Here is a 22,689-nt window from a genome sequence, read left to right as displayed (position 1 = left end):
GCTGGGGTCTGCACCCTGCTCCTGCTTTTGGAGGCTGAGCAGGGGCACCTTCGCCAGCCGGCGCGGTGGCCATCGTGGGCTGTGGCACAGAAGGCATGCGAGACACTCGCTCCTGCCCGCCGTGCAGCAGCGATGGCCGTACCGCTTCCCCCAGTAGCTGCCCGGTCTGTGGTGCCTTCACGGACAGATCTCTGGCTGTTTATTTCATATTTCTTCCAGCAAATAGCTTCTTTGGGGACCTGCAAATGTTTCTGCACTTCCCTTGCTCTGATATATGGCCCCAGCTCCGGCACTGTCCTTCCCATGCCAGGGACGGGCTTAAGCTCCAGGATTTTACACCTGCACAAGCTTTATATCCAGGACAGGGAAGGAGACCGTGGTTGCTGGAGGGGATTTGCTCCGGCCTGGGGAGGCTTTACTCGTGCTTTTTTGGTGTAAGCTGCGCCTGCTTTCCCCCTGCTTCTTGCAAGAGCCGCGGGCGTCCCTGAGCGCGGGTGGAGTAGCCGTTGCGCCGCACAGCGCCGTGCCACCAGGTCATCTTGGCCGTCCCGTTCACCATCCCCGGGTGACGCAGCTCTTGAGAGCTCCTTAATCCAATACACCCAGCTGCAGGCAAAAGGCAATTTCTAAATTGGATTCTGCATTTCTTGGGAGGACTTTTCTCGAATACCTTTGCCCGCTTTTGTTAGCTGCCTGCAAATTTAGGATGCCTGGCTTTGGGCATGCTTTCTCCTGCAAGCGGAGGCCCGGGGCAGTTTTGCAGAGCGCTGGGCCTGCCTGAGATGCCCGCACATCACTGCAGATAGCTGGGAAATGAGGCAGAAAAAAGCTCCCATCCAAAACAGGCAAAATGTTGTCTTCCAAGCTCCTTGCAGGCCTCTGGGACCAGGCAAAGGTGTGGGGGCACAGGCACTGGGAGCGGGTGCACGGGGGTGCGCAAAGGCTGCAGCCTTTGGGAGACAGGCGTCTGGGCAAGGCGATGTGGGAAGAGAGGGTGCAAGGTCCAAGGAAACTTGGTGTCTTGGAAATTTGTTCAGCACACAGCAAATGGCTGAACGCCAGTCGAGCAAAGCCATTCCCTGGAAGTAAAATGAAGAAGCGTACGTCAGCACATGAATTTGCCCACAAATGGATTCTGCTTGAGCTACTGTAATTTAGCATCCCTTGGAGCAAATGACTTTCAGCACTTTGGGGAAACATAAAGACCCTGAGCAGAGCATCACAGTTTCGATGAGCTATCTGCTACAATTGCATACGCGCTTCTCCTTTCCTAACTCCAGCAATGGATAGTTGTGCTGCTGGAACAACGTGCAAGGTGGAAAAAACTAAACGTACGATTACATTTGGGAAGAGCCAGTTTAACAGAGTGTCTGAGCTTAAAATAGAAGGTGTAATTTGCTCATGGTAATGGCAAGAGGATTGGTGGTGAGTAGGACCTGGTCTGGGTTTGCATGATGTGGGAGAGGGAAGGAAGGCCAAAACCTGCTCTAAAGGGCACCTGCTTTGTTAATGCACCGTATCTGGGGATAAGGTGGGGGGAAATTCACCCCATGTCCCCATCAAAGCAGAAAATAGGGCTGTGCTCAGGTAGATATTTGCAAGGGGATGTCCCATGATGGCAAATGCCCGTGTGCTGGGGTGCCGCCTCTCAGCGTGCTTTGGGGCTCCCAGCACACCGTGGACCGTGGGCGCTGCTGCTGCTGCTCCTCTTCCCAGAGGGAAGCAGTGACCCGGCTTTGCTGCCCGCAGGCGGCAGGATGCTCGCCTGGATCGAGAGGGTGGTGCCCCAGCCTCCGGAGCCCGTTCCCGCGGTGAAGGACGAGAGCCCAGCACCCAAGACCCAAGATGTGGAGCCGACGAAGGTGAGCGGGGAATCAGCTGGGCTAGAAGAGCTGGATGAGGGATGCTCCGGGCGAAGGGACGCTCAGTGGCTTAGCAGCCTCTCGCTACGGTCCATGAGCATGCTAGGCTGGGCACAGCGTGGGAAACCCCGTGGGTGAGCATCGATGCCCCCGCGTTCCCAGGGGGATGTGGGCCGGGGCACGTTCTTCTTGTCCAAGCAGCAGAAAAGGAAAAAACGCAGCTAGGGATGCTGACGTGCCCAACTCTTCATCCAAAACCATCCTTTCACTCTTTCACCCTAAAGCTGCCCAAAGGGAACACCGGTGGCCCCAAGGCTGCTCCCGACTGCGCGGAGGGTAAGTTCCCACGGCGGGGACGCACAGTGATTCAGGCCGTTAATCAACACTCATTTACCGACGGCTGCCTGTCCTGCCACGCACGTGGAGCTGCGCCCGCGGGGCCGGTCTCTGCGCAGCGCCCAAAGTGCGGGTGCTTGGGGGCGGCCAAGGCGCTGACGCCGGTTGTGTCTTCTCTTTGCTGCTGTCATTGAAGCGGTGGAGAAGAAGGTTGAATTTGCAGTTCCTGAGGACCCAGCACCGACGTCTGTGTTTGAGAGGTATTTTTCTTGCACGGGCGCCCTCTGGGCTGTGACCCCCCCCCCCCCCCCCCCCCCCCAGTTCACCCAGGTTTTGGCTGCGGTTGACGGCTGAAGGTCTAGGGTGGGGGGCTCTGCATGGACATGGGTGCCCTGTGCTGGAGCACCTTGCCGGCCAGGTGTATCCTGCGGCAGCCGGCTCCACGCCGCTCCCAGCCCCTCATTCCACCCTTTTCCTCACAGCGTGGGAGGCGGTGTGCTTTCCTGGCTGTCCCAGGGGCTGGAGAAGGTCATTCCCCAGCCAGCCCAGGCCCCAGGGACACTGCAGGCACTCGGGAAGAGCTTCGAGACAAGCATCGATGTTCCCGATCAGGTGGGTGACCCCTGATATTTTGTTTTATTTGATTTTTTTTTCCCCTCCTTCCCCATTTCTCACTTTCTCCCAGTGCGAATCAGGAGCGCAGGCCCTTTCTCCAGGCAAAAACGCTACCCCGCTGGGTTCCTGCCTTCGTGCATCTCCAGGGAAAGGGCAAATTCCCTTCCCACCACTGTCGGGCAGCCTGTGTCCTGCCCAGCGGTGGCTGCGGTTTCTGGTGCGGGAAGCCCTCTGGCCACTGGGTTGGTAACAGTCTGCGCTTGACTTTTCAGACTGAAGTCCAGATCCTCAAGGATGAGGAAGAGGATGCGCTAGGTAAGGCGATACTCGTGGTCGGGCCGCAGCTCGGAGCTCTGTGCTGGTGCCCAGCCCTTGCTGTGCACCGCTCAAACCAGCCCCCGCACTGAGGCCAAACATCAACGTATCCTGAAAGCTGAATTAAATACCCTGTCATGCATGCCGGGGCAGCCCCGGGTGCGTATCCTGGGAGTGTTTCCATCCTCTCCGTTGGCCAATGCCGTGCCTTGGGCTGGTGGGAGAGGAGCTGGGAGCACCGAGCGGTGCTGGTTACTCCTGCGTGCCGGGCGCGCTCCCCTCAGGCCCCTGCTCTCTCCCCTTCGTCCTCTCTTTATCCTTTCCGCTTGCAGAGATAACCCCCTTCGATCCGGAGGAAGACGAGCTGGAAGCCTGCGAGGGTGAGGCCGGTTCGGACACCGCAGAGAACTGGTAGGTGTTGTGGTGCCTTTGCAGAGGTCCAGCCCTCCCCGGCCGCCATCCGACTGGGGTTTTGCATCTCCGCTGAGATATTCCCCCGGGGCAATAGTGAAGCTGCTGGAGAGACACATTCCTGCGTCTCCAGTGGTGCCTCCGCATTGGCGAGGGGCCCCGGATGGAAAGCTCGGAGCAGGTTGCCCTTGCTGCCCGGAGACGAAGGTGCCTTGGTCCCTCAGTCAGTGCTGGAGGTGGGAGCTGGGAGAAATGCCATCCGTGGAGGAGGTCAGGGTGGATGGAGCTGGGGCGGGAGCGGAGGGGGCCGTGGGACCAGCCCGGCGAACATGGCCTGCTCCCTCCGCAGGGGGCCCACGCGAGTCTTCGGCTGGCTGGTGCAGGGCTTCGAGCGAATGGTGCCACAGCCGGAGGTGGTGAAAAGGCCCAAGGTGAGTGTAACCCAGCTGGAGGCAACCGGAGGGGTTGCAGCCCGCCAGGAGCTGTGTCGGCGTGTGCCCGCGACCGCGTGCACGCTGGTGCCAGGGTGGGCTTCTCCTTAAACACGGAGGTACGGGCAGAGCCAGACGTGCTTGCGTTGCTACATCCTTCCTTTCCTGAGACAACCATCCACCTCAAACCTCCTTTGCGGAGGCGGGAATTTGCCTGCTGCTCTTCCCACGCTCGCTGCCAAGCAGAGCGGCGCCTGGCCTCCTGGTCCGAAGCTCCTTGCAGCAGCAAATGCCTCCTCCATTACAGTGTCGGTCAACACCACACTCAAAAAATGGCATATTCAAAGCTCAGTCTAACAGGCTCAGACCCACATGCGTGTGGGGCACTGATGTTTTCGGAGCCCTGGTTGTCCCGTGGTCTCAGCCGTGATCCACCCCCATGTTTCCCACCACAAATCAGCCTTGCAAGCACAATTCTCCATTCTGCAGAAACCAGAGTGCTCAGCCCAGCGCGCTGCTTGGCGGAGGAGCGCTGTCCTCAGGGAGGAGCGGAAGGCAGTCGCTTTTCTCATTTTGAATGGGATTTTTCTGGTTGCTTAATGCACGAATGCTGTGTTTGGAGGATGCCAGGCAGCCACCCGCTGTGTGAGGTCAGGATGCAGCTGCTTAGCCTGGAGCAAGCTGAGGACGCCTGATCTAGGAGGTCACGCGCTGCCCTGCAGCCTCGTCGCCCAGCGGTGACAGCCCCAGCCTGCGTTTCCAGCAGAAGCAACACTTAAGATAATGTTTTTTACCTAACCAAACTATGTCTTCCTCAGCACTTCTTGGCTTTTTTTGGCCTAAAAGCTTGCACGGTCACGACAGTTTGGTCCAAAAGCCACACAAAGCTGTCGGAGCAGGCAACGTGCAACCAGGGCCCAAGGCTTGGCTGGGATGGAGCGGGATGCGGCCACCGATCTCTGAGCACTGGGCTCATCCCGGCTGCTGGGAAGACTGAGCCATGGGTGAACCAGGGCCATGAACCCAGCTCTTAAAGCTCGCAGTAGCTTGCTGGGTTTCTGGCACGTGTCTGGACGTGGCGCAGCTGGGCTTGGGGCTCGGTCGCTCACCGAGAAGCAAGTCTATGCTCGCAGTGTGGAGGGCGCTTTGCTCCAGATGTAAAGCGGTCGCCTCTGCCACGGGAAACCAGCAGGGTTACCTCCGGGCAGAGCTGTAGCTCGAGGAAAGAGGGATCCGAGGGGCCGCTTTGCTTTCTCTGAGCCTTGCTGGATGCACCCAGACGTGTCTTCCTATTCAGGCTAGACATTGCCTTGCCTGAAAAAAGCAGAGGGGAGGGAAAATTCAACATGAAAACTGCTTTAGGATTAAAAATAAACAGATTCCTATTGAAAGGCAGGATTCTCCTGCGGAAGCATCCTTATCCCGAGCAGGGCACACCAGCTTCAAGGATGCTGTCGTTCAAGTTGGATCAGGAGGGATCAAAGAGTGCAGAGTGTTCTTCATCATCCTGCATTCGTCCTCTTCAGGCTCAGACCTCTCCAGGGAGGGAAAAAACCCCGCAGAGATTCTGCTGAGAGCTTTGGAGGGAGAGAAAAACCTTGTTTTACTTTGCTCCCGGCGCTCCCCAGCCTGGCTGCACACAGGGGTCTGTGCCCCTCTCCATTTGGGACCAGCATGGGACTTAAAGGCCCATATAAAGAAAATGGGGCCAAAATTACAGTTTAGGGTCTCTGGCCTGTGGTTGCTTATTAAAGCGTTTGAACATGGTTTGGTGAGAGGGACGCTGTGGGGCAGGATGATGGCGAGCTGGAGCCTGCTGCGGCCCCTGCCTCGGGCAGGGCTGGGGGTGGCGGCGGCCGCGCTTCGGGGTCTTGCTGCATCCGTCCCTCTCTGTGTCCTTCTGCCGCAGGCGCCGAAAGAGGAAAGGCCCGAAGAGGCGGCCGTGGCGCGAGGTGAGCAGCTTCCCACTGGGCATGGAGGAGATGCGCTCGTCCTGCTCCGCCAGACCCCCCTTTGCACTTTGTTTCCGGCACGCCCTTTAAAACCTTAATTTCTCTTTTAACGCTGCCTGCACCCACGTGTTACTGAGCGCAGAGCATCGCTCTTGGCTTAGGCAGGCAGAGCCGGTGGACGGGCGGGATAGGGGTATCCGAACCCCATGTGTGCTCCCAAACTGCCCTTGTCCTCGTCCCGGGCTGGGTCCTCCCAGGACCAAGCTGATGGGGAACTCCCCAGGGTCCCTCTGTACAGCGGTGAATCATCCTCCCTCAGTCGTCCTCCCTGTCTGATTATAAAATTACTACCGTGTTGCCTTTTTTCCCTTCTCTCTGAAGAAACCCAAGCAGACACAAAAGGGAGTAAAACCCGGGCGAAGCCCAAAGGCAGCACTGGCGAGAGCCTCCCCGGAGCGGTGGAGCAGGCAGCGGCCGCCACGCAGCCGGGACCCGGAGCCCCCCTGCTCCCGCGGTCGCTGCCCACCGACGGCAGCGGGTAACGACGGCGGCGCGGGGCCGGGGAGGGACGGCCGCTGCGGGAGCTGAGCGGGCTTCCAGAGCGGAGTCTGACGAGGGTTTCTGCTGCGCAGGATGTTCAGCTGGTTTGTCCAGGAGCTGGAGAAGGTGATGCCGCAGCCCGTGATCAAAGCGCCGCAGGATGCTCGGGTACGTAGGCCGCTTGGGAAGCGATGTGCCGAGCGGGCAGAGGATCCCACGCGGTGCTGAGCCAGCCAGCCCGGGGCTCGGCGCTGCAGGCTGGGGGACCCGCTGCCTCTGGCTGCGCCGCGGGTCGCAGCGGGCTCACGGGTGCCTCATGCTTCGCCTCGCTCCCTCCCGACCAGCTCCTTCCCAGGAGAAATCCCCGAGACCTGCCACTGTATTTGTTTTCCAGTTTAGCTGAAAAAAGTAGTATTTTGGCAGGGGAAGAGTCCATTTAATGCAACACAGCAGTAGGTGGAAGCCCAGTGGAGAAAAGGTGTCAGGTAGAAATTGCATGGGGCGTTTAGGGCAAAATGGACACTTTTACTGAATGCTGGGAATAATTCGTCTTGCTGTACGAGAAAGGGCAGCAATATCTTAAACAGAGACAAATAATCAGGACAGAGGATGGGCATTTCTTCCAAAAAGCTCTAAGTAACAAGGCTTTGGGCTGGGGCACCAGCCTCGTCGTGGGTCAGGAGTGAGAGGCTCCATGTGTTGGTCCCTGGGTGGCCCAAGACGAGGGCACACGCGCTCGCACAGCGCGACCAGGAGCTGGTGACAGTGTCTCACGCTTTCCTTTTCCTTTTGATAGGGAGAAGCAGCAACCTTGACTCCTGTGCAAGAAAGTAAGTGCTTCTCATTCCCCCCACGTCGCTTAACTTGCAGAGGTTAGACACTTTTAATGAAGTGGCTGAGGAAGAGGGACTGCGGGTAGTCATCGGTCTCGCATGCTAACCTGCTGCTGGTGCTGTTTTGGGAGCTTCCGAAAATGCCCAGGCAGCCGTGCGAGGCCGTCGGCAGCTACTGCTGCCGGGGAGCAGGGAACAGATCCCACTACAATCCTTGGAAAGCCGGAGCACCAATTTGGAAAGCTCTAGTGATTTTTGGAGCCCTGCTGCAGACCAGAGCTCCCAGCACAGATTCACCCCTTGGGATTATGTCTCCAAATGCAGCGGAGACAGGAGAGCCTTGGGATGCTTAAATCTGAGTTTTTGAGATCAAGGTCTATCCTCGAGCTATGCCAAAGGATGTTTTCCAAGCTGTTGGGATTTGACCGAGGTGCACACTAGCAATGAAACCCAAAGCGGCCCTTCTAGTTAACCCATTTCACGTTTGCTGCTGAACTCGAGGGCGTTTTCAAAGCCTGGTGCAAAGGATCTAAGAGGTACCTTGGAAAAACAAAAAAACTATCACTAGTAGGTTTAAATACATTATCTGCAAGTATGCGCTTTTGTGGGAAAATACCTAGGGGTCTGCCTTGCCGCTCGCCCATACCCATGGATGTGTGGCATGGCCAAAAGGAATAACTCTAGCAAAAATGATCCTTATGGATGCCCCTGCTAGGGCAGGAGAGCCTGCCTGTCACCGCATGTGCTGCGCGGCCTCGCTGGAAGCACAGCAGTGATTTTTTGTTGTTATTGGGGGTTAGTTTCAAATGATCCTTGCACAACGCGTGGTGCTGTTTCCGGAGGCGGAAGTCGGGGTTGTCAGCCGGAGCGTGAGATCTTCCTATGGGAATGCGGATGTCGGCACCTTGACCGGGAGCGTGGATGCACAGCGCGGTGACGTGTCCCGTTAGGGAGGAAGAGTAGAGCCGCTCTCTGCGAGCGAGCAAGCAGCCTCGTGGGATTTCTGTGCAGGAAACCCTGCGGGAAGGCATTTCTCTGCGGGCTCGTGCAGAAGTGGCGACCTGGCTATTGCCATGAACCTTGCCGAGAGAGGAAAGGCCCCCAAATCTTCCGGGGATCGGCATGCTCTCTCCCGCCTGCAGCTCCGACCCTTTCTGGGGGCAATAAGAAGGATTTTGGCGGGGATTTAGCAGGTTGCTGTTGCATGTCCAGGATACACATTCACCCTACATGCATAATTGCCCGCTTTAAAGCCCCGATTCGGTGTCTTGTGGCCTCTCCAATAATTTTATGTGACAAATGAAGGAAGCGCTTGGATCGAGCAAGACGTGGGCTCGCGTGCCACACCACCAATGGGCTCATTAACGTTTTCCTTCTCCTTTTGTTTCAGGGGGCAAAGGGGCTTAGCGCCTCTGAAACAAATGGAAAACGAAGACGGTGGAGAGCCAGCCTTTTCCCCCAGTAAAATGAACCCAACCTGAAGAGAGAGCGCAGTTGGGGTGGAAAAGCAAAGCGGAGTCTGCTAAAGGTTTCTAGTTGCTTCCCAGCCCTGGACACCTGGTACAGGTGCCCCAAGGCTGGCGCCTGCCTTCGCCGCAGGGATGCTGGCTGTGTGGCCCAGGACCCCTGCGGCTGATGGCAGCGGTAGGACGTAGTGTGTCGGGACTGACGCGTCCTCTGCAGGGAACATCGGCGAAGACCTTTTCCTGGCTGCTGGAGGGGACTTGACTTTCATGCTCTTGCAGCCAGCAGTGTCTTTTCCTCTGCTTGCTTTGACAGCTCTGTGAACCAGAGGTTTTGACTGTGCAGAACAGGGCTGGGACTAGTGTCTGTGAGACAAAAGCTGTAATTTATGTGAGGAAAGAGAAACATCAGTCAGAACACCTCTTAGGCAAAAAGCTTCCTGCTCCAGTTGCTCGTGAACCTCTCAAAACCCCCATAGTGTACCAGTACTCCCCACCGAGACCTTCAGCTGAAGCCTGCAGACTTCCTTTAATCTGCTGCTGCTTCGCAGAGACGTCACGTTGCAAAGCTCCTCAGGCTCTCAGCAGCTTCGTGTTGTTTTTCTTCCATTAACTGAGTATTTTCTTCCAGCAAGGGGAAAAGGGTCTGGTTTGCACCAGCAAATGCCAGAGGGTGAGATTAATCCTGAGACGAATAGGTAGGAGTTAATGGCTAAAAGCCTCTGCCTGGGCTTTCCTTACGGGAAGGAGCGTGTTTAATACATCCTGAACTATTGCTGCTCTCCCCGATGCGATGTAGTTTCTTAGAAGCAGTGATGAAACACGGAGATGGGAGCTTCCCAGCAGGGAGAACACCTCCCGTGGGGATCTCCCGCATGGATGTGTGCAGGCAGGCGTAGGAAGCACAGGCACCCTGTGCTGAGCTGGACAAGAGCCTCCAAGTACCACCGTTTTAATACACACCTGCTCTTTGCATCCCTTTAGGACAAGATAGGCAGCCTTAACGATGAGTTATTATCCAAATGACCAAACTAACAGGTCCTATCTCTGTGTTTGGACTGAGCCCAGCTGGCAGCAGGCTGCAAGTTTACCATTTGCCCCATTTCCATGTAATGTATCAAAATGTTGCAGCATGTTCCAAAACATCCTTGTGCTGTGTTTTAGGGAATGTAGATCTAGAGAAAACGGAATAAAAGCAAAGGAAACAGCGTGGTATTGGAACGAGGTTGCGTGGACCACTCCCAGGCGAGCGTGTGATATGATAAATATAATGCAGAGCAGACAGCATCTAAAGCGGGTTTTTTCCTACCTGTCTGTATTTAAACTTGCTCATGTTTCCTATTAATTTCACTATGGATATCTAACTTCCCCTGAGTTTTGTTGTCAGTGAGATCTCCCAATAAACTGTTTTTACAGTATGTGGATGTACTTCCTCCTCCTGTTTTTCTGGCACATGACTAGCGCTATAGGGGCTGCATAGGGACCGTGGGACCTGGGCCAGTATCAACTGAGGGCAAGGGAAAGTGCCCTTTACAGGCAACGGGGCTGTGGGTTGGACCTGTGCTCTTCATTCTGCAGAAAGCTGCTCTGATGACTTCTCAAATAACAGTTGCATACGTCTCCCTCCGCAGTGCTGGGAAGTAGCTGGTGGATGAGGGATATCTCCAAAGCCGAGTGCTCAGTCAGTACCTGGGATAGCTTTGGGAGTCAATGCAGCATCCTCGGTGGTGGCTGCCGCGACAGGTTCCTGGTGGTGCCCTGCTCACAGGGAGCGAGGGCTGACTCTGGAAGCGCGGGAGACATTGCGTGGGGACGCGGTGTCTCGGTGTGGAAAACTGGGGCCCGCGTCTCCTATGTGCAGGGTTTCGCTGGGACTCAAGGGGTAATCGCAGCCGTTTATACTTTTGTGCTAGGAGGAGGCTTTGAGCAGCTCCCCATGGTTGCTTGTGCTTGCATCTCCCTGTGCTTGCAAGAAGAACTGAAACGTGGCCTGTTCACAGACAGGCTAAATCCTCCGCTGGCGGAGGCGAGTGCACCCTTAGGGAAGTTGACAGATATCACTAGACAAAGGGGGATGTTTTCATGGGACTTTCGACATGCTCATTGCGAACTGGTGAGCTTTCTTCCTCCTTCCGTAAAACATACCCCAGCCATCGTCTGGCACAGCTCCAGGAGAGACCAGCACTCGTACAAATCTGTGCACGGCTGAGCGGCACACAGCAGCACCTCCGCACTTAGTAATGGTTGTAATGTACAACTAGAATGTGGGATACATTCTGATGTAGACAGGCCCCTCCAAAATGTGCTACTTTTACTTCTTCATCTCTTTTCCCATCCCAGTTCACATCCCCCTGGGGAATCAAGTGGAGACAGATCTCATCATGGAAGAGATGGATGATGACGGGAGTAACGAAGCCACGTACATGACGATGGCCTCGGATCAGGAGGCCAAGCTGGTGGCAGATGCTCATCGTCTTCCCCCCATAGAAGAGGAACTTCAGGAAGAAGAATACAGGTAGGAGATGTGCGCTCAGTTTGAAGGACAGCCCTGGCGTGCTCCTCTGCTATGAATGCAGAGGCCGTCGTGGTGCTGCGGGATGGAGGGACAAACACCCTCCCACACGACCCTCTTGTGAGCATTCGATGTGGGGGGTGGGTGAGCTGGCCAAGATGCCCGTTTCCAAAGTGGTGGGTAGCAAAAGGACCTGAAAGGTGCACAAGCAAACCGCCTTTCCTCCTGCTTTCCTTGGTGTTGGGGTCTCAGGAGCAACAGCAGAGCGTATCAGGCCCGTGAAGTCCAGGGCACTGGCTACTTCACGCTGCAGCTGAGACGAATCCTGCAGAAGACAACTAAAGGGTGGCTCCTCCTAAGTGTCTAATAAGTAGACTCAGGCCCTAAAGAAAGAAAGTTTTGGCCTCTTTGAGATCAATGTCACATACATTTGCCATGAAATTTGGAAACTGTAGTCTTCCTCACGTAAGTCATCCTATTTCTCCCAAAAGAAGCTCCTGCTGAGTTCCTCCCAAGGACGGGGTAAAGTGTTTGGTGCCAGAAGGGGCCTGCGTTTCAGCAGTGAGATGCGAGGTTTTGTATATACATTCCCAAGCAGTTTGGGATTCTTCTAGGCAAAAGTTGTTGTAGTAGATTGATAGCAAAGACATCATTGTGCAAGATACTCCAATGCAAGTCATGTCCAGGCTTAAACGGCTGCTGTGCCATGCGTGCGTGGTGTGCAGACTCTAAAATATGCCGCATTGTTCAGTAGTTTTAATATTCCTATTTAACTCTATGGAGAAGTCCTCCAAAATCACTTTCATGAAAGGAGCCATTCATACCCAAGGTCCCGTTCGCACACCACTGCAGTCAAAGGAAGTTTTGTCACCGCTTTCTGCGGAGCAGGATTGGAGCAGGATTGGAGCCAGACGCTCCCGGCTGCATTGCATGAGGGTTGCGGAGCTGAGGCTTTCTTCCGGCTGGCGGGAAATGCCAGTCTCCAGGCTGAGACCTCCGCGCCCAGCCTGGGAGGGCTGACCGTTCAACTTCTCTCTCCTCCGGTGTCTGGTGTAGACACCTGAAAGGGAGCAAACAACATTTTTCCAAGCGGGAACATGGGGCAGTGGAGAGATTTCGCTCTGGGCCTGCTGACCACAAGTGCACTGCTGCCTCCGGCTCCCAGTTTCTTTGCCACCCTGAGTCAGCAGCTAAAACCGCTCTCACATTTTGCATCCCATATGCTCCCTTTCCTCTGCCTGGCTGCAGCGAAAGCGATGCAAATCCCCTCTGAGAGGCACAATCCCTGCTAAACGCAGCTTGCGCCGAGTGCAAATACAGTGGAGGGGGAAACCAGCAGCACAGCAGGTCTAGCAGAGCGTTCCCTGTATCTTCCCGCCATGCTGGGAGCTGTAGTCGTGGCTTCCTTGGCAGCGGGATGCCGCTTGCTGCCCGCGATGGCAACCTGCAGGCCTGGGCCTGGCATTTGATAGGTTTTTAGCGTGGGAGCCGTAAATCCCATTCGTTCGCACCAATTACTTGACCTTAGAATAACCGACTGCGCTAACGGCAAGCGATCCCCGGCGTCCCCTTCAGTGACTCGCCGCTTAACGGGGCTCCCTTTCGCTGTGCCAAAGGGGCCTCTTATAAAAGTATTTTCAAGATTTTTGTCCTTAGCATACAGACCTGAGAAGCTGGCAGCAAGTGCCTCCCTGCCCTGGAGGGGGTATTTCACTAACGGTGCGGTTTTGTTCAAAACCGGCAGCAAATAACCCCTCCGCGTACCCTCTCCCAGCACGGCAAGGGGACTGCGAGGTCTCCAGGACTCTGGTCTTGTGCTTCCAACCCTTTTCCCTCCGTTGACATTTTGCCTTCCCTCCCAGGCGCCGGAGGCCACGGGCGATAGCGGGTGGCGACCCACCGGTGGCTGGCGTGCCCATCCAGATGTTGGTGTGGGGTACGGCGGCAGAGCCTCTCAGGCCGCCCGGGATGGGAAGGTTATTGCAAAGCCTTGCAAATAAAGCCAGCGGTGTTCGTGCCAGGAATCCCTTTGCTCTTTTAAGGGTCGGATGTATTTTTCCTATTTAACCCACCGAGCTTCTCCCTCTCCAAGGTTGGAGGTGTCGTGCTCCCCGAATGGCGCCGAGGAGGAGGAGGAGACGGAGGGCGCGGGGTGAGTGTCGCTCGGGGCCACGAGCACCGCCAGAGCCGTTCCCGTTGCATTTCCCATTTCCGTGGAAACAAATTCAAATGCAGCCGTCGTTTCAAATGCGTTCACGAGCCGTAAAGTCCAACGCGTTCACGGGCAGACCAGTTTAGTGGAGCGGCAAGGGGGCTGCTTTGAGGAGGCCGGTTTTAAAGGATGCTTTTGCAAACCGGGCTTATCCGCTGCCGTGCGGCACCTAGTAACGAGCAAGCGTCTCCTAGCGACGCGGTCCCCAGCTCGGGAGCCGCACGGCTCCCCGGAGCAACGCAGCCCGCGGGGCCCCCAGCCCTCGCCCCGGCCGCCCGGCCCCGTCGGCAGGAAAACACCTCTGCAGCTCTGTCCAGGGACGACAAAACCAGGGTGAGAAAACCGTGGTCTGCAAGCGGCTCCAGGTTATTTAAACCCATATATGTTAATTGAGTGCAGTGGGGATTATTACGAATAACATGGAGCTGGATTTAAGGATGGGATTATCCGTTGTACCTGCAAACGCTACGTAAGACACGTAGGTACGTTTTTACGCCTTTTCCTGGTGTAAAAAATAGCTGTTATTGTCAGCTGCTATAGGTGGTAACTTCAGGCTAGACAGTGCTTAGAAAATCTGCGTGCTTTCGTGGGTTGCTCTGTTTTCCCATGTTGTAAACATTTGGGGGTTTATTACCTAGAACTAGTGCTGCAATGCTGCTCTCTGCCTGCTGTTTGCAAACAGCTGGATTCTCAGCAAGAAGCTGACATTGCATGATTATTCAGCGTTACCTTTTTGTTTAATCAAAGCCTCTTTTTCAAGCGCTCCAGCTTGCACGCTCCTGCGAGTGCACTGCAGAGATTTGCCTTTTGGTTAGGGGGTGGACGAGCTGTTGCTCCAGCCTTCAGTGTGTTCGTATGTTTATGGGAAAAGAGAGAAGCCAAGAGGTTTTCTAGGATGAAAAGGGTTGCAATTGCATTTGGAAGGAGAGGGTTAAACATACAAAATGGAGGAAAAACCCCCAAACTTGTGAAATAATCATTTTTCAAGAGATGGAGCTTAAAACCAATCAGCCACTGCTTGTTAGATAAGTCTTGTGGCTTAGGACCAGCTGAAAATGCAGAAGGTTTCTTGGTTTTCACAGATTTAGCTATCTTCTAAGTTTTTTCAACATCCCCAGTTGGTCCTTTGCTTTCCTCTCCAGCAAACAGCAAAGCAGCAAACAATTGCTCAGAACAGCATGATCACTTTTTTTTCCAGTTATAAAGTCATATTAAACCAATAAAAATAATCTTGTGAGCCCCATTTGTCAACGTGGTGGAACTGGAGCCTGCGCTTGGGGCTGAAACTGGCAGTGAGAAAAGGAAAATAAGAATTATGGGTCCTACTGATACCTTATACTGACAAATGTGGGATTCGGATGATGTACTCCTGCATGGAAATTGGGCTCTTGGGTTGTTCTTTGGCAAATTTTAACTATATGAGAAATTATTTTGTATAGCAAGAGAAATGTAATCTCCGGAAAATGCTCTGCGTAGTTTATATACCTCCCACCTGGGCTCCCTGGTATTTTTCCATGCTATTTATTATTTTCCATACTACTCATCTGGAATTTTTTCTGAAGTTATGCTCAAGTCTCTTCTAATCCAAGTGGTAAGTTTTTCTGTGTAATTAATGCAGTAAGCTGAGATTTCTGCCTTCATGTGCATTTATTCATCTGCAAGCGGGGCTTGCAAAGCGGCTGGCCGAACGGCCTGCTGTTGGGTCACCCGTGCATCCTTTGCATCGATGCAAGGACGCCTTGTCCGTAACATGCCTGGCCTCAGAGAGGGCCGAAAGCACTCCTGGCCTCACATCGCTGCTCCTTCCATGTCGCACAGACCCCTGCTCCAGCCTCCTGGCCTTAGTGCTGATGATGAGGTGGATGAAGGCTTCTTTGTAGAAGACCCCCCTGATTTTGAAGACCTCAAAGGCACCGAGTTAAGTGATCATGAAGGCACTTTCATACAGGTATGGGAATGCTTTTTGCTTAGATTTCGGGCTGCAATAAGCTAGTCACAGTCTGCCACGCACTGGGTACCTGGAAGTCGGGGCTCATCTCTGGGGGATCCCGGCAGGAGCCGCTTCAGATGCTGGCAACGTTTTCCCCGCAGTGGGGAGCACAGCCCGGGGATGCCCCTGTCTCTGCAGTGACGGCGCTGGACTGTTCCCTGCGGGAAATGTGGGATGCTATCGAAGTCCCCCGGGTTTTGACAGCTTGCCGTTTTTGAAAGCAGCCCTATGACATTTAAGTTAAAATCCATACTGCGAGGGCGTAGAGGAGCCTGAAGTAATGAATTGCCAAAAAAAAGAGAAAAGCTACGGGCTCTGCAACGCTGGCAACACCGTTGCCGTCTACAGCAGCGGGGTGCAGTGAAAAGCAAGGGGCGCATACGGCATGGTGGGGACAGATGGGGCTTTGGGGGCTTTTGGGGTCACACTGCATGCTCTCGCTTGCATCAGCTTATCAATGGATCTCCAAAGCAGCCTGGAGTATAACGCAGTGCTTTTTTGACAAGCTGTGGACGACTGAGGTTAGTTTTTGCTCCAAAATGTTTGAACAGAAGGGCAGCTCCAGGGGAGAAGCTTGCAGCTGGTGTATGGCCTGGGGGATACCAGGGACATCCTAAAACCTTACAGAAATGCTAAGTCTGTTTCGCTTATGGCTGGAATAGATATTTTTCTCCTTAAATTGGCTCTTTGGGTTTTGAAGGTGGAAGAGAAGATAGCTGAGGCCGCTGAAGCCGATGTTGAAGGTACAGCAGACAACGCGGGGTGATGTTGAATTGCCACGGATGGAAGCAGGCGATGAGATGCCCGGGGAGGGGGAAACCGGAGCCTTGTCCTTCTGACCGCATGGGCCTGCTTGGTCAATTTGGGTTTTTCCCTAGCTGAAAGCATCCTGTGGGAAGGGTACGCTGGCAGTATCACTGTTAGCTGGAGCCAGATATGAAGGCCTGGTCCTTACCCAGTACTTAGTCTCATTGATTCAATAATCCCCGACGCGAAATAAGAGCTTCTCCTTCAGCCGAAGGAGAAAGGCAGCGTGGGGAAAAGGATTTTCATTGCCGCTTTGTTCAGTCTGGGAAATAACTGGTTGCACAAAGTACATGCTAATATAATGCTTTAGGAGGTAATGGACTGGTAATGAAAATGAGCTGCGGAGCTGCTATCACAGCCCGAGCGAGAGACGCTAGTTCCTGGCATAACTCCGCTGACTTCGCTGGCGTTGCACAAGGGACACTTCGACGCTGGCCCTATTATAGATTGGAGGTTTCTTTGCTTTCCGCCGCCAGCAGCGCGTTCCTGCAGCCCCGGCCGAGCATTGCAATGTAGTGCCGCAGCTCAGCCAGCCTCCCGGCGCTCGCTTCGCTCCCCGCGCCGGCCCCGCGTCTCTCCAGGTGCCCAGAATAACCGTCCCATCTCAGACGACTCTGTTTCTTATTGCAGCTCCCGATGCCTTGCCCTTTGCTTGAAGCACCTAGGCGCCTAGCAGCATGGCCGAGCGCGCCCGAGACGTTGAGCTCCGCCGGCTGGTGCACGACAAGCCGCTGGAGCGCCGGAGCGTCTCCCCTCCCCGCCGCGGTGCCGTAGAGCGCCTGCCCCATGTCCCCAGCTACCGAGCCGCCGCTGCCTCCCGCATCCCCGTCCTCATCTCCAGAAAGCCAAAGGCTGGGGTTGTCAACCCCAATTTTTCCAATCAGGAGCAGTCCCCTGCCCAAGCCCTAGGTAGTAGCGACATTAGCTTTGGCCATGTGCTTGCGTAGCTTGGGGGGGGGGGCGGCTTTTAGTCCTGGAGTAGTTGGTCTTTGTTGCTTTTTTTTAATAAAAGCCTGCTTCATGTTGCATCACAGAAGCTGAGGAACAAAACAGATGGTCGCGTAGCACGATTTTTGCTTCTGCCTCGTAATTACGTCCCCTTCTAACTCAACTCCTAAAGAACATTTTCAAGCCATAAATACTCACTGCGGTGGTTCAAAACTCCCCCGAGAGACCCGCAGGCAGAGGGTTAAGTAGCCACAGCACGTGCATTTTCTCTGTATCGTTTGTGCAACTCGTTCAGACTAGGAGCTGGAGCTTTGCTCTTTGCAAGTCCCCATCACGCGCGGCCCTTCATGGCAACGCAAAGCGGCACGCGGAGAAGAGGGGCTGCCCAGGGTCTTTAGATGGCTGCAATTCCCCCTTCGAAGAAAATCTGCAAGGACTCTTCGCATCTGGTGATATAGCTAAGAAAAAGGGTGATTTTTTTGCAACCAAGCCGGCTGCAGGGATCTAACCAGACTAACCCCCCGTGGCAAGTTGTTTCTCCATCGGGCAGGTGACATCTCTGTTTAGCTACTGTAAACAACTGTCTTTTCCGCTCCTAGCCTCGCTTACTGCAGGGAGCAGCTATTACCTCCTCCAACCAGAGGGGCCTTAAGTGCTTCTTTGAATAATGCCTTATTTTGCATGAAAACCACACAGTCCTGTAATTTGGAGCCTAAATCACCCCCACAGAGCATAAAGATGTAGCAGCATAACAAGGTTGCAGCAGCCCCGAGGGACTGCTAGGCAGGCAGCCCTGCTCCGAGGGTATTTTGCATAAATATATTCATATTCAGAAAACCCGGGAGCTTTTCTATAACCCAGGAGGCAGCTTTTGCAGCTGGTAATCCCAGTAATTTCTTCATAGTTTTCCCTACCGGAGGCTAAGCAATGGCACTGAGAAGTTTAAATCACTGCAAGGCGTGAAAGCAGAAAGGGAGCAACCAGCAGTTTTTCTTACTTTGTTAAAAATTTGGGGGGGAAAAAAAATTAAACATTCCAAAATATTAGGAGAAAGGAGTGCCATGTGACAGGGAAATGGCAAAAGACGTGGAGTGAAAGGAGAGTCTTTTAGTGCACCGAGGGCTTCGAAGGGAGTGAGGAGCAGGAGAGCCTCGCTGGAGGGTGATGGGGTTTGGGGGATTTTCCCAGCTGCAGGCTGGACCCATTGCTGAAAAACAGCCCTTAACTGGGGCTGTTTGAGAGACTTTCACCCGAGTGATGCAGCTCACATAACCTTAAATATAAATTAAGAGCAACAGGCCAGTGCTCATTTTGAGGGAAAGCCATGGCTAGGAATAATCCAAAAACACTGATTGACTTTGCAATGCTCTTCTTCTTCAAGGGCCACGTCAATACCCCACCGTAAGCATCAAGGACGTGGACGGCCCAGCTGATGCTCAGGAGAGCGAAGGCGGGTGCTTGCTGGCGCCGGCCCTGAGCACCAGCCATGCGCTGGCGGTGCCCGATGCGGTGACAGCCTCCCCCAGGTAGGGCTTGCTCTTCTCCCCGCTTTGCACCTTAGTAATATCGTTTTGGAGGGTTTTTCAGGCTCGCTATTGCAAAGCAATAGCAAATGGGGTGTTTTTTAAGCGCTGCCAACCAGATGTTATATCCATCCTGACTGAATGGTTTTGATCTTTTAGTAAACAAGCTCCTGCAACAGCTGGAAAAAAATGAAATAGCAAAGGTGTCCATAATCCGGTCTATTGAATAGGGTTTTAGATGGAGAGAACCAGCTTCAAAGCAGTCCTACGAAACGCTTGCAGTGTAAATCCGAACAGCTTTGAGGCAGCCCACTCAGCGGGTATTTACCACCCACTGAATTTTACTGCCTTTTTTTTTTTTTTCTATTAACCCAGTGATGAAAGTTTTCCGGTGACGAGAGGATCCCAGCTAGAGCCGGCAAAGCTAATCCGCTGCTGAACAGCCTTAGAGACGAGCCTGTAGTAGTGATCTGAACTGGGCATGTGCTTTGAGCGCCCAGTAAAACCGAGTGACAGAGCTTGGTTTTTGGACAGGAGGTTGGGAAAGGAGATGACTTCTCTTTTTGACGAAGTAGAGGGCAGTGGGCGATGCTATTAACGGCTCCAGTTCTGGAGCCAGGAGACGGCTCCTCTCTGGGCGCTGATACAGGCGGTAGCAGGGGGGGGAAAGGTGCTTAAAAGGAGTCTGGGCACAGCTGGGACCCTTTGCAGTTATTGGTCAGGATGAGTTTTTCTCTCTTGGGTTAATGAAAATTACAGGTTACTCTCTGATACGGAAAAGCTCCCGTGTCGCAGCCCGGCTGGCAAGTGGGCCAGCTTGGGGGTTGCCTCCTTGCCTGCTGCATGGCACCATGCGTCGCTTTGGGCTCCGGCCAGCGGCATGTGGCTTCTGCCCCAGGGAAGCCTTTCCTACTCCTTCCTCTTCAGCAGCATCCGTAATTTGTCTTGGGAGGTATCTCAAAAGGTGCCAGGTGCTGTGTTTGGGTAACTGATTTGAGCTCTAGCCATTCTTTTCAATCACGGGCATAACCACTTCCCAAAACAGTCTTTGGCCTTATTCCTTGAGATAAATTCTCATTGTAAGGACATTAAAGCTTAAGTTCATCTTTCTTTCCTTGCACACTAGCTAAATCTGTGTACCCCCCTCTGTTTGGAAAGGAGAAGAGTCACATTAGGTGTTTGCCCAACCCCTTATTTTCCCCACGACATCTGGCCTTCTTGTTATCAGCAGAGGGTTGAGATGTGTAACTTTGATGCAGATGCTTATTCATCTCTGAATCTGGCTCAGGCTCCTGAGTTTGCTTTTGTCCATCAACAGATGTAGAAAATGGACAAAAATTCAGAATAATGCCCGTGTTAAGCATCCCAGCAAAGCTCAGGCATGTTTGAAGCTAAGGAGCCAGCTAGCCATGGGCATGGGCTTAGCTTATGCAATCAGATCGATGTACAAATCCATCTCCTGCAGTCATCTTTTATCACAGGCAAGCTCTAGTTCCTTCTTCAATTTTTTTTTTCTCTTAATGCCCCTTTCAACACTAGCAAGGTATCTCATTTTCAAGAAGACAGCAGCAGTCAGAGGAAGAAGAGGTCAGCACAGAGCACTCATCCCACCTTTTACCAGAAAAACAGCTCAGTATTCCCCGAAGTGGACGTTTTTTGGAGCATCTCAGTCTTCTTATGCTATTTTTTAGCCATGTGATGAAGGAGCAGGTTGCATATTCGCAGCTTTGTGTATGAGCATATACAACTTTCTGCCATGCATCCAGGTAGTGTGTCTCAAGCAGACTAATGGAGGTCCCTTGACAGAGCTTTTTAAAAGCAAGCAAATTGTATTTCATTCTATAAAGAAATAAAATTCCATTATTTTAATACAGAAAGAAAGTACTAGGAAACCATGGCATTGAACTGGACACAGACCATATCCAGGGAAAAAAACATTATAGAGAGATGGAGTCCAAATCCAGGCTGTGAATCTGTGTTGATCTTTGTGCGACTGGTGCCTTGGAAATAGATTCTGCGGGAATCACTGCCCATTCCTCTTCTCTGTGGCCACAATGTCACAAAAATCTCTGCAAGCTCATGCTCTCCAAGCATGGACTCATATATTTGCTGATAATTGTTTGCTTTGATTCATTTATCAGTTGCCAAAGTTCACCTGGTTAAATAACATAGGCTGACTCCTGCAGACGATAAATATCCGGATACACGGGATAACGCTATCGTAAGGCAGCGCCCATGGGAAGTCCCCCTGGGCATGGTTAGACGTTGGTGCAGCAGCTCTTGCTGAGCCTTAGCTTTCTGTGCATCCTGCATAGGTCTCACGCTATGTCTTTATTTAGGCATTTACACTCCCCGTCGGGGATCTTGAGGGGGCAATTTACATTTTTATTGCCTGTATTCAAATTCTTTCATAATTTTCTTCCTGCATATTTTTGTAACTCGATTTGTGCATCTCTTCCTACCTGCACTGCACATTTCCACTTCTAAAAATGCTCTTTTCACTTTGCTATTTTTAGGTTCGTGGCTGCATGCTCTGTTGGATTTGATTTCCATCTTGTACAACACTGTAAAAATGTCTTTATTAGTGAACTAGTGATCATATTGCAATGGTTCAGTTACTTCAATGGCCATTAATAAGCGCATTCACTGTGGAAGGCGAAATTCTGGCTATACACAACAGACTTTGGAATTTGTTCCTTAGTTCCTTGTGTTGCTTATTTATCTGATTGCTCACCTTTAGCTTTTACTTTGCATATATGCATTCCTCGCGTTAGTTAGCTGTGTGTCTGCTGGTTCACTTCACTTCGTAGGAGAGGCAGTTTCAAGTCTTTATGTATCAGTGGAAAAATCTGGTCTTTAGGGCCAATTTGACCACTGCTCTGAAGGTCCTATCCCAAACAACATCCACTGGAAGAGCAGCTGGAGCATATCAAAGGACTGGATTTTGTCCAGGGGATTACCACACAGTGCTTCATTTGGTTTTTTTTTTTTTTTTTTTTCCCAAAGATGACCAAGAAACTGAGACCTGATAGGGTTTTAGACTCGGTTGCACATGTATGTGTTCCTCCATAGGATTTAACATAATCTCCACAATTCCCTCAGAACTTTTACCCACAACCTTTCAAAATGAGCTGAGATTTACATTCCTTTTTGGGTAGCTCCTGTTCCCTCTGATAGTAGCATCTGTCAGGAAAGTAGGTGAGTTGCAGGCACTGGAGAATATCAAAGGATTTTTTTCTGAATCTCTAGATGTACAGCCTTCCTGAGGATGTTTATCATCTTTTACATCTGTCGAAGGGCATTCTGCTCATTTGAAGCAAAAAACTTAGAGAAGTTTTTCCAAACAACAGCTGACACAAAAAACTTGGTGCATATTCAGAGGAAGCCGAGTGAGCTTTGAGGGACATCAGGTGAAATACTGTGGGCAAGGAGGGGAGATGGTGATACCCTTTTAGCAATGCACATTTTCAAACTGGAGTCCATCAGGTGCTTGATGGAGTTGGCTTGCTTTTGGGTGAGGAGGACAGCCTGATCCCTCGAGGAAGGAAAATGTAGGGAAGGGAAGCTGTGTAGACTGGTGAGAGGTGATGGAGTTGTCCTAACAGCATGAAGACACTTGGAAGGACTATTTCTGTTGGAGACACACTGATGTGGTTTTGGGAACCTCTCAGTCCATAACTGAGCATATGAAGCTGTGAAATGACGGCACTTTAATGGGAGCATTGGGGTTGTTTTCTCTTCTGCCTTTACATCTCACGCTTGAGTAACCAAGGTTTTGCTGACCTTGTTCATCTCTGCCAGATTCTGCAGAAGCTCATGTTCAAGAGGGGCACGTCTGAGAGCCAGCAAAGCTGGAGATGGCTGTTTTCTGCCACTTTTGGCTTTCTTCAGGCTATTTGTAATGGCATGACTACCTCTCTTGGCCATCCTGTTTGTGCC

The 22,689-nt window shown here is 52.8% G+C and overlaps 1 protein-coding gene across 1 annotated transcript in view; it reads left to right on the top strand.

Annotated features, from left to right (window-relative positions):
- The first annotated feature begins 1,757 nt into the window (after positions 1–1,757).
- The window catches only part of CNGB1 (cyclic nucleotide gated channel subunit beta 1), a 36,294-nt gene continuing 15,362 nt past the window's right edge, over positions 1,758–22,689 (top strand). The window contains exons 1-16 of the mRNA XM_064519522.1: positions 1,758–1,862; positions 2,147–2,198; positions 2,356–2,458; positions 2,681–2,810; positions 3,086–3,128; positions 3,461–3,539; positions 3,889–3,970; positions 5,880–5,922; positions 6,304–6,460; positions 6,555–6,630; positions 7,259–7,292; positions 11,099–11,273; positions 13,363–13,422; positions 15,301–15,430; positions 16,173–16,215; positions 18,609–18,753. Of these exons, the coding sequence (XP_064375592.1) occupies positions 1,758–1,862; positions 2,147–2,198; positions 2,356–2,458; positions 2,681–2,810; positions 3,086–3,128; positions 3,461–3,539; positions 3,889–3,970; positions 5,880–5,922; positions 6,304–6,460; positions 6,555–6,630; positions 7,259–7,292; positions 11,099–11,273; positions 13,363–13,422; positions 15,301–15,430; positions 16,173–16,215; positions 18,609–18,753 (1,457 nt within the window). The remainder of the gene's footprint in view (positions 1,863–2,146; positions 2,199–2,355; positions 2,459–2,680; positions 2,811–3,085; positions 3,129–3,460; positions 3,540–3,888; positions 3,971–5,879; positions 5,923–6,303; positions 6,461–6,554; positions 6,631–7,258; positions 7,293–11,098; positions 11,274–13,362; positions 13,423–15,300; positions 15,431–16,172; positions 16,216–18,608; positions 18,754–22,689) is intronic.

Source organism: Dromaius novaehollandiae, chromosome 13 (genome assembly GCF_036370855.1).
Source record: "Dromaius novaehollandiae isolate bDroNov1 chromosome 13, bDroNov1.hap1, whole genome shotgun sequence".
NCBI lineage: Eukaryota > Metazoa > Chordata > Aves > Casuariiformes > Dromaiidae > Dromaius > Dromaius novaehollandiae.
This window is presented reverse-complemented; position numbering and strand designations above follow the sequence as displayed.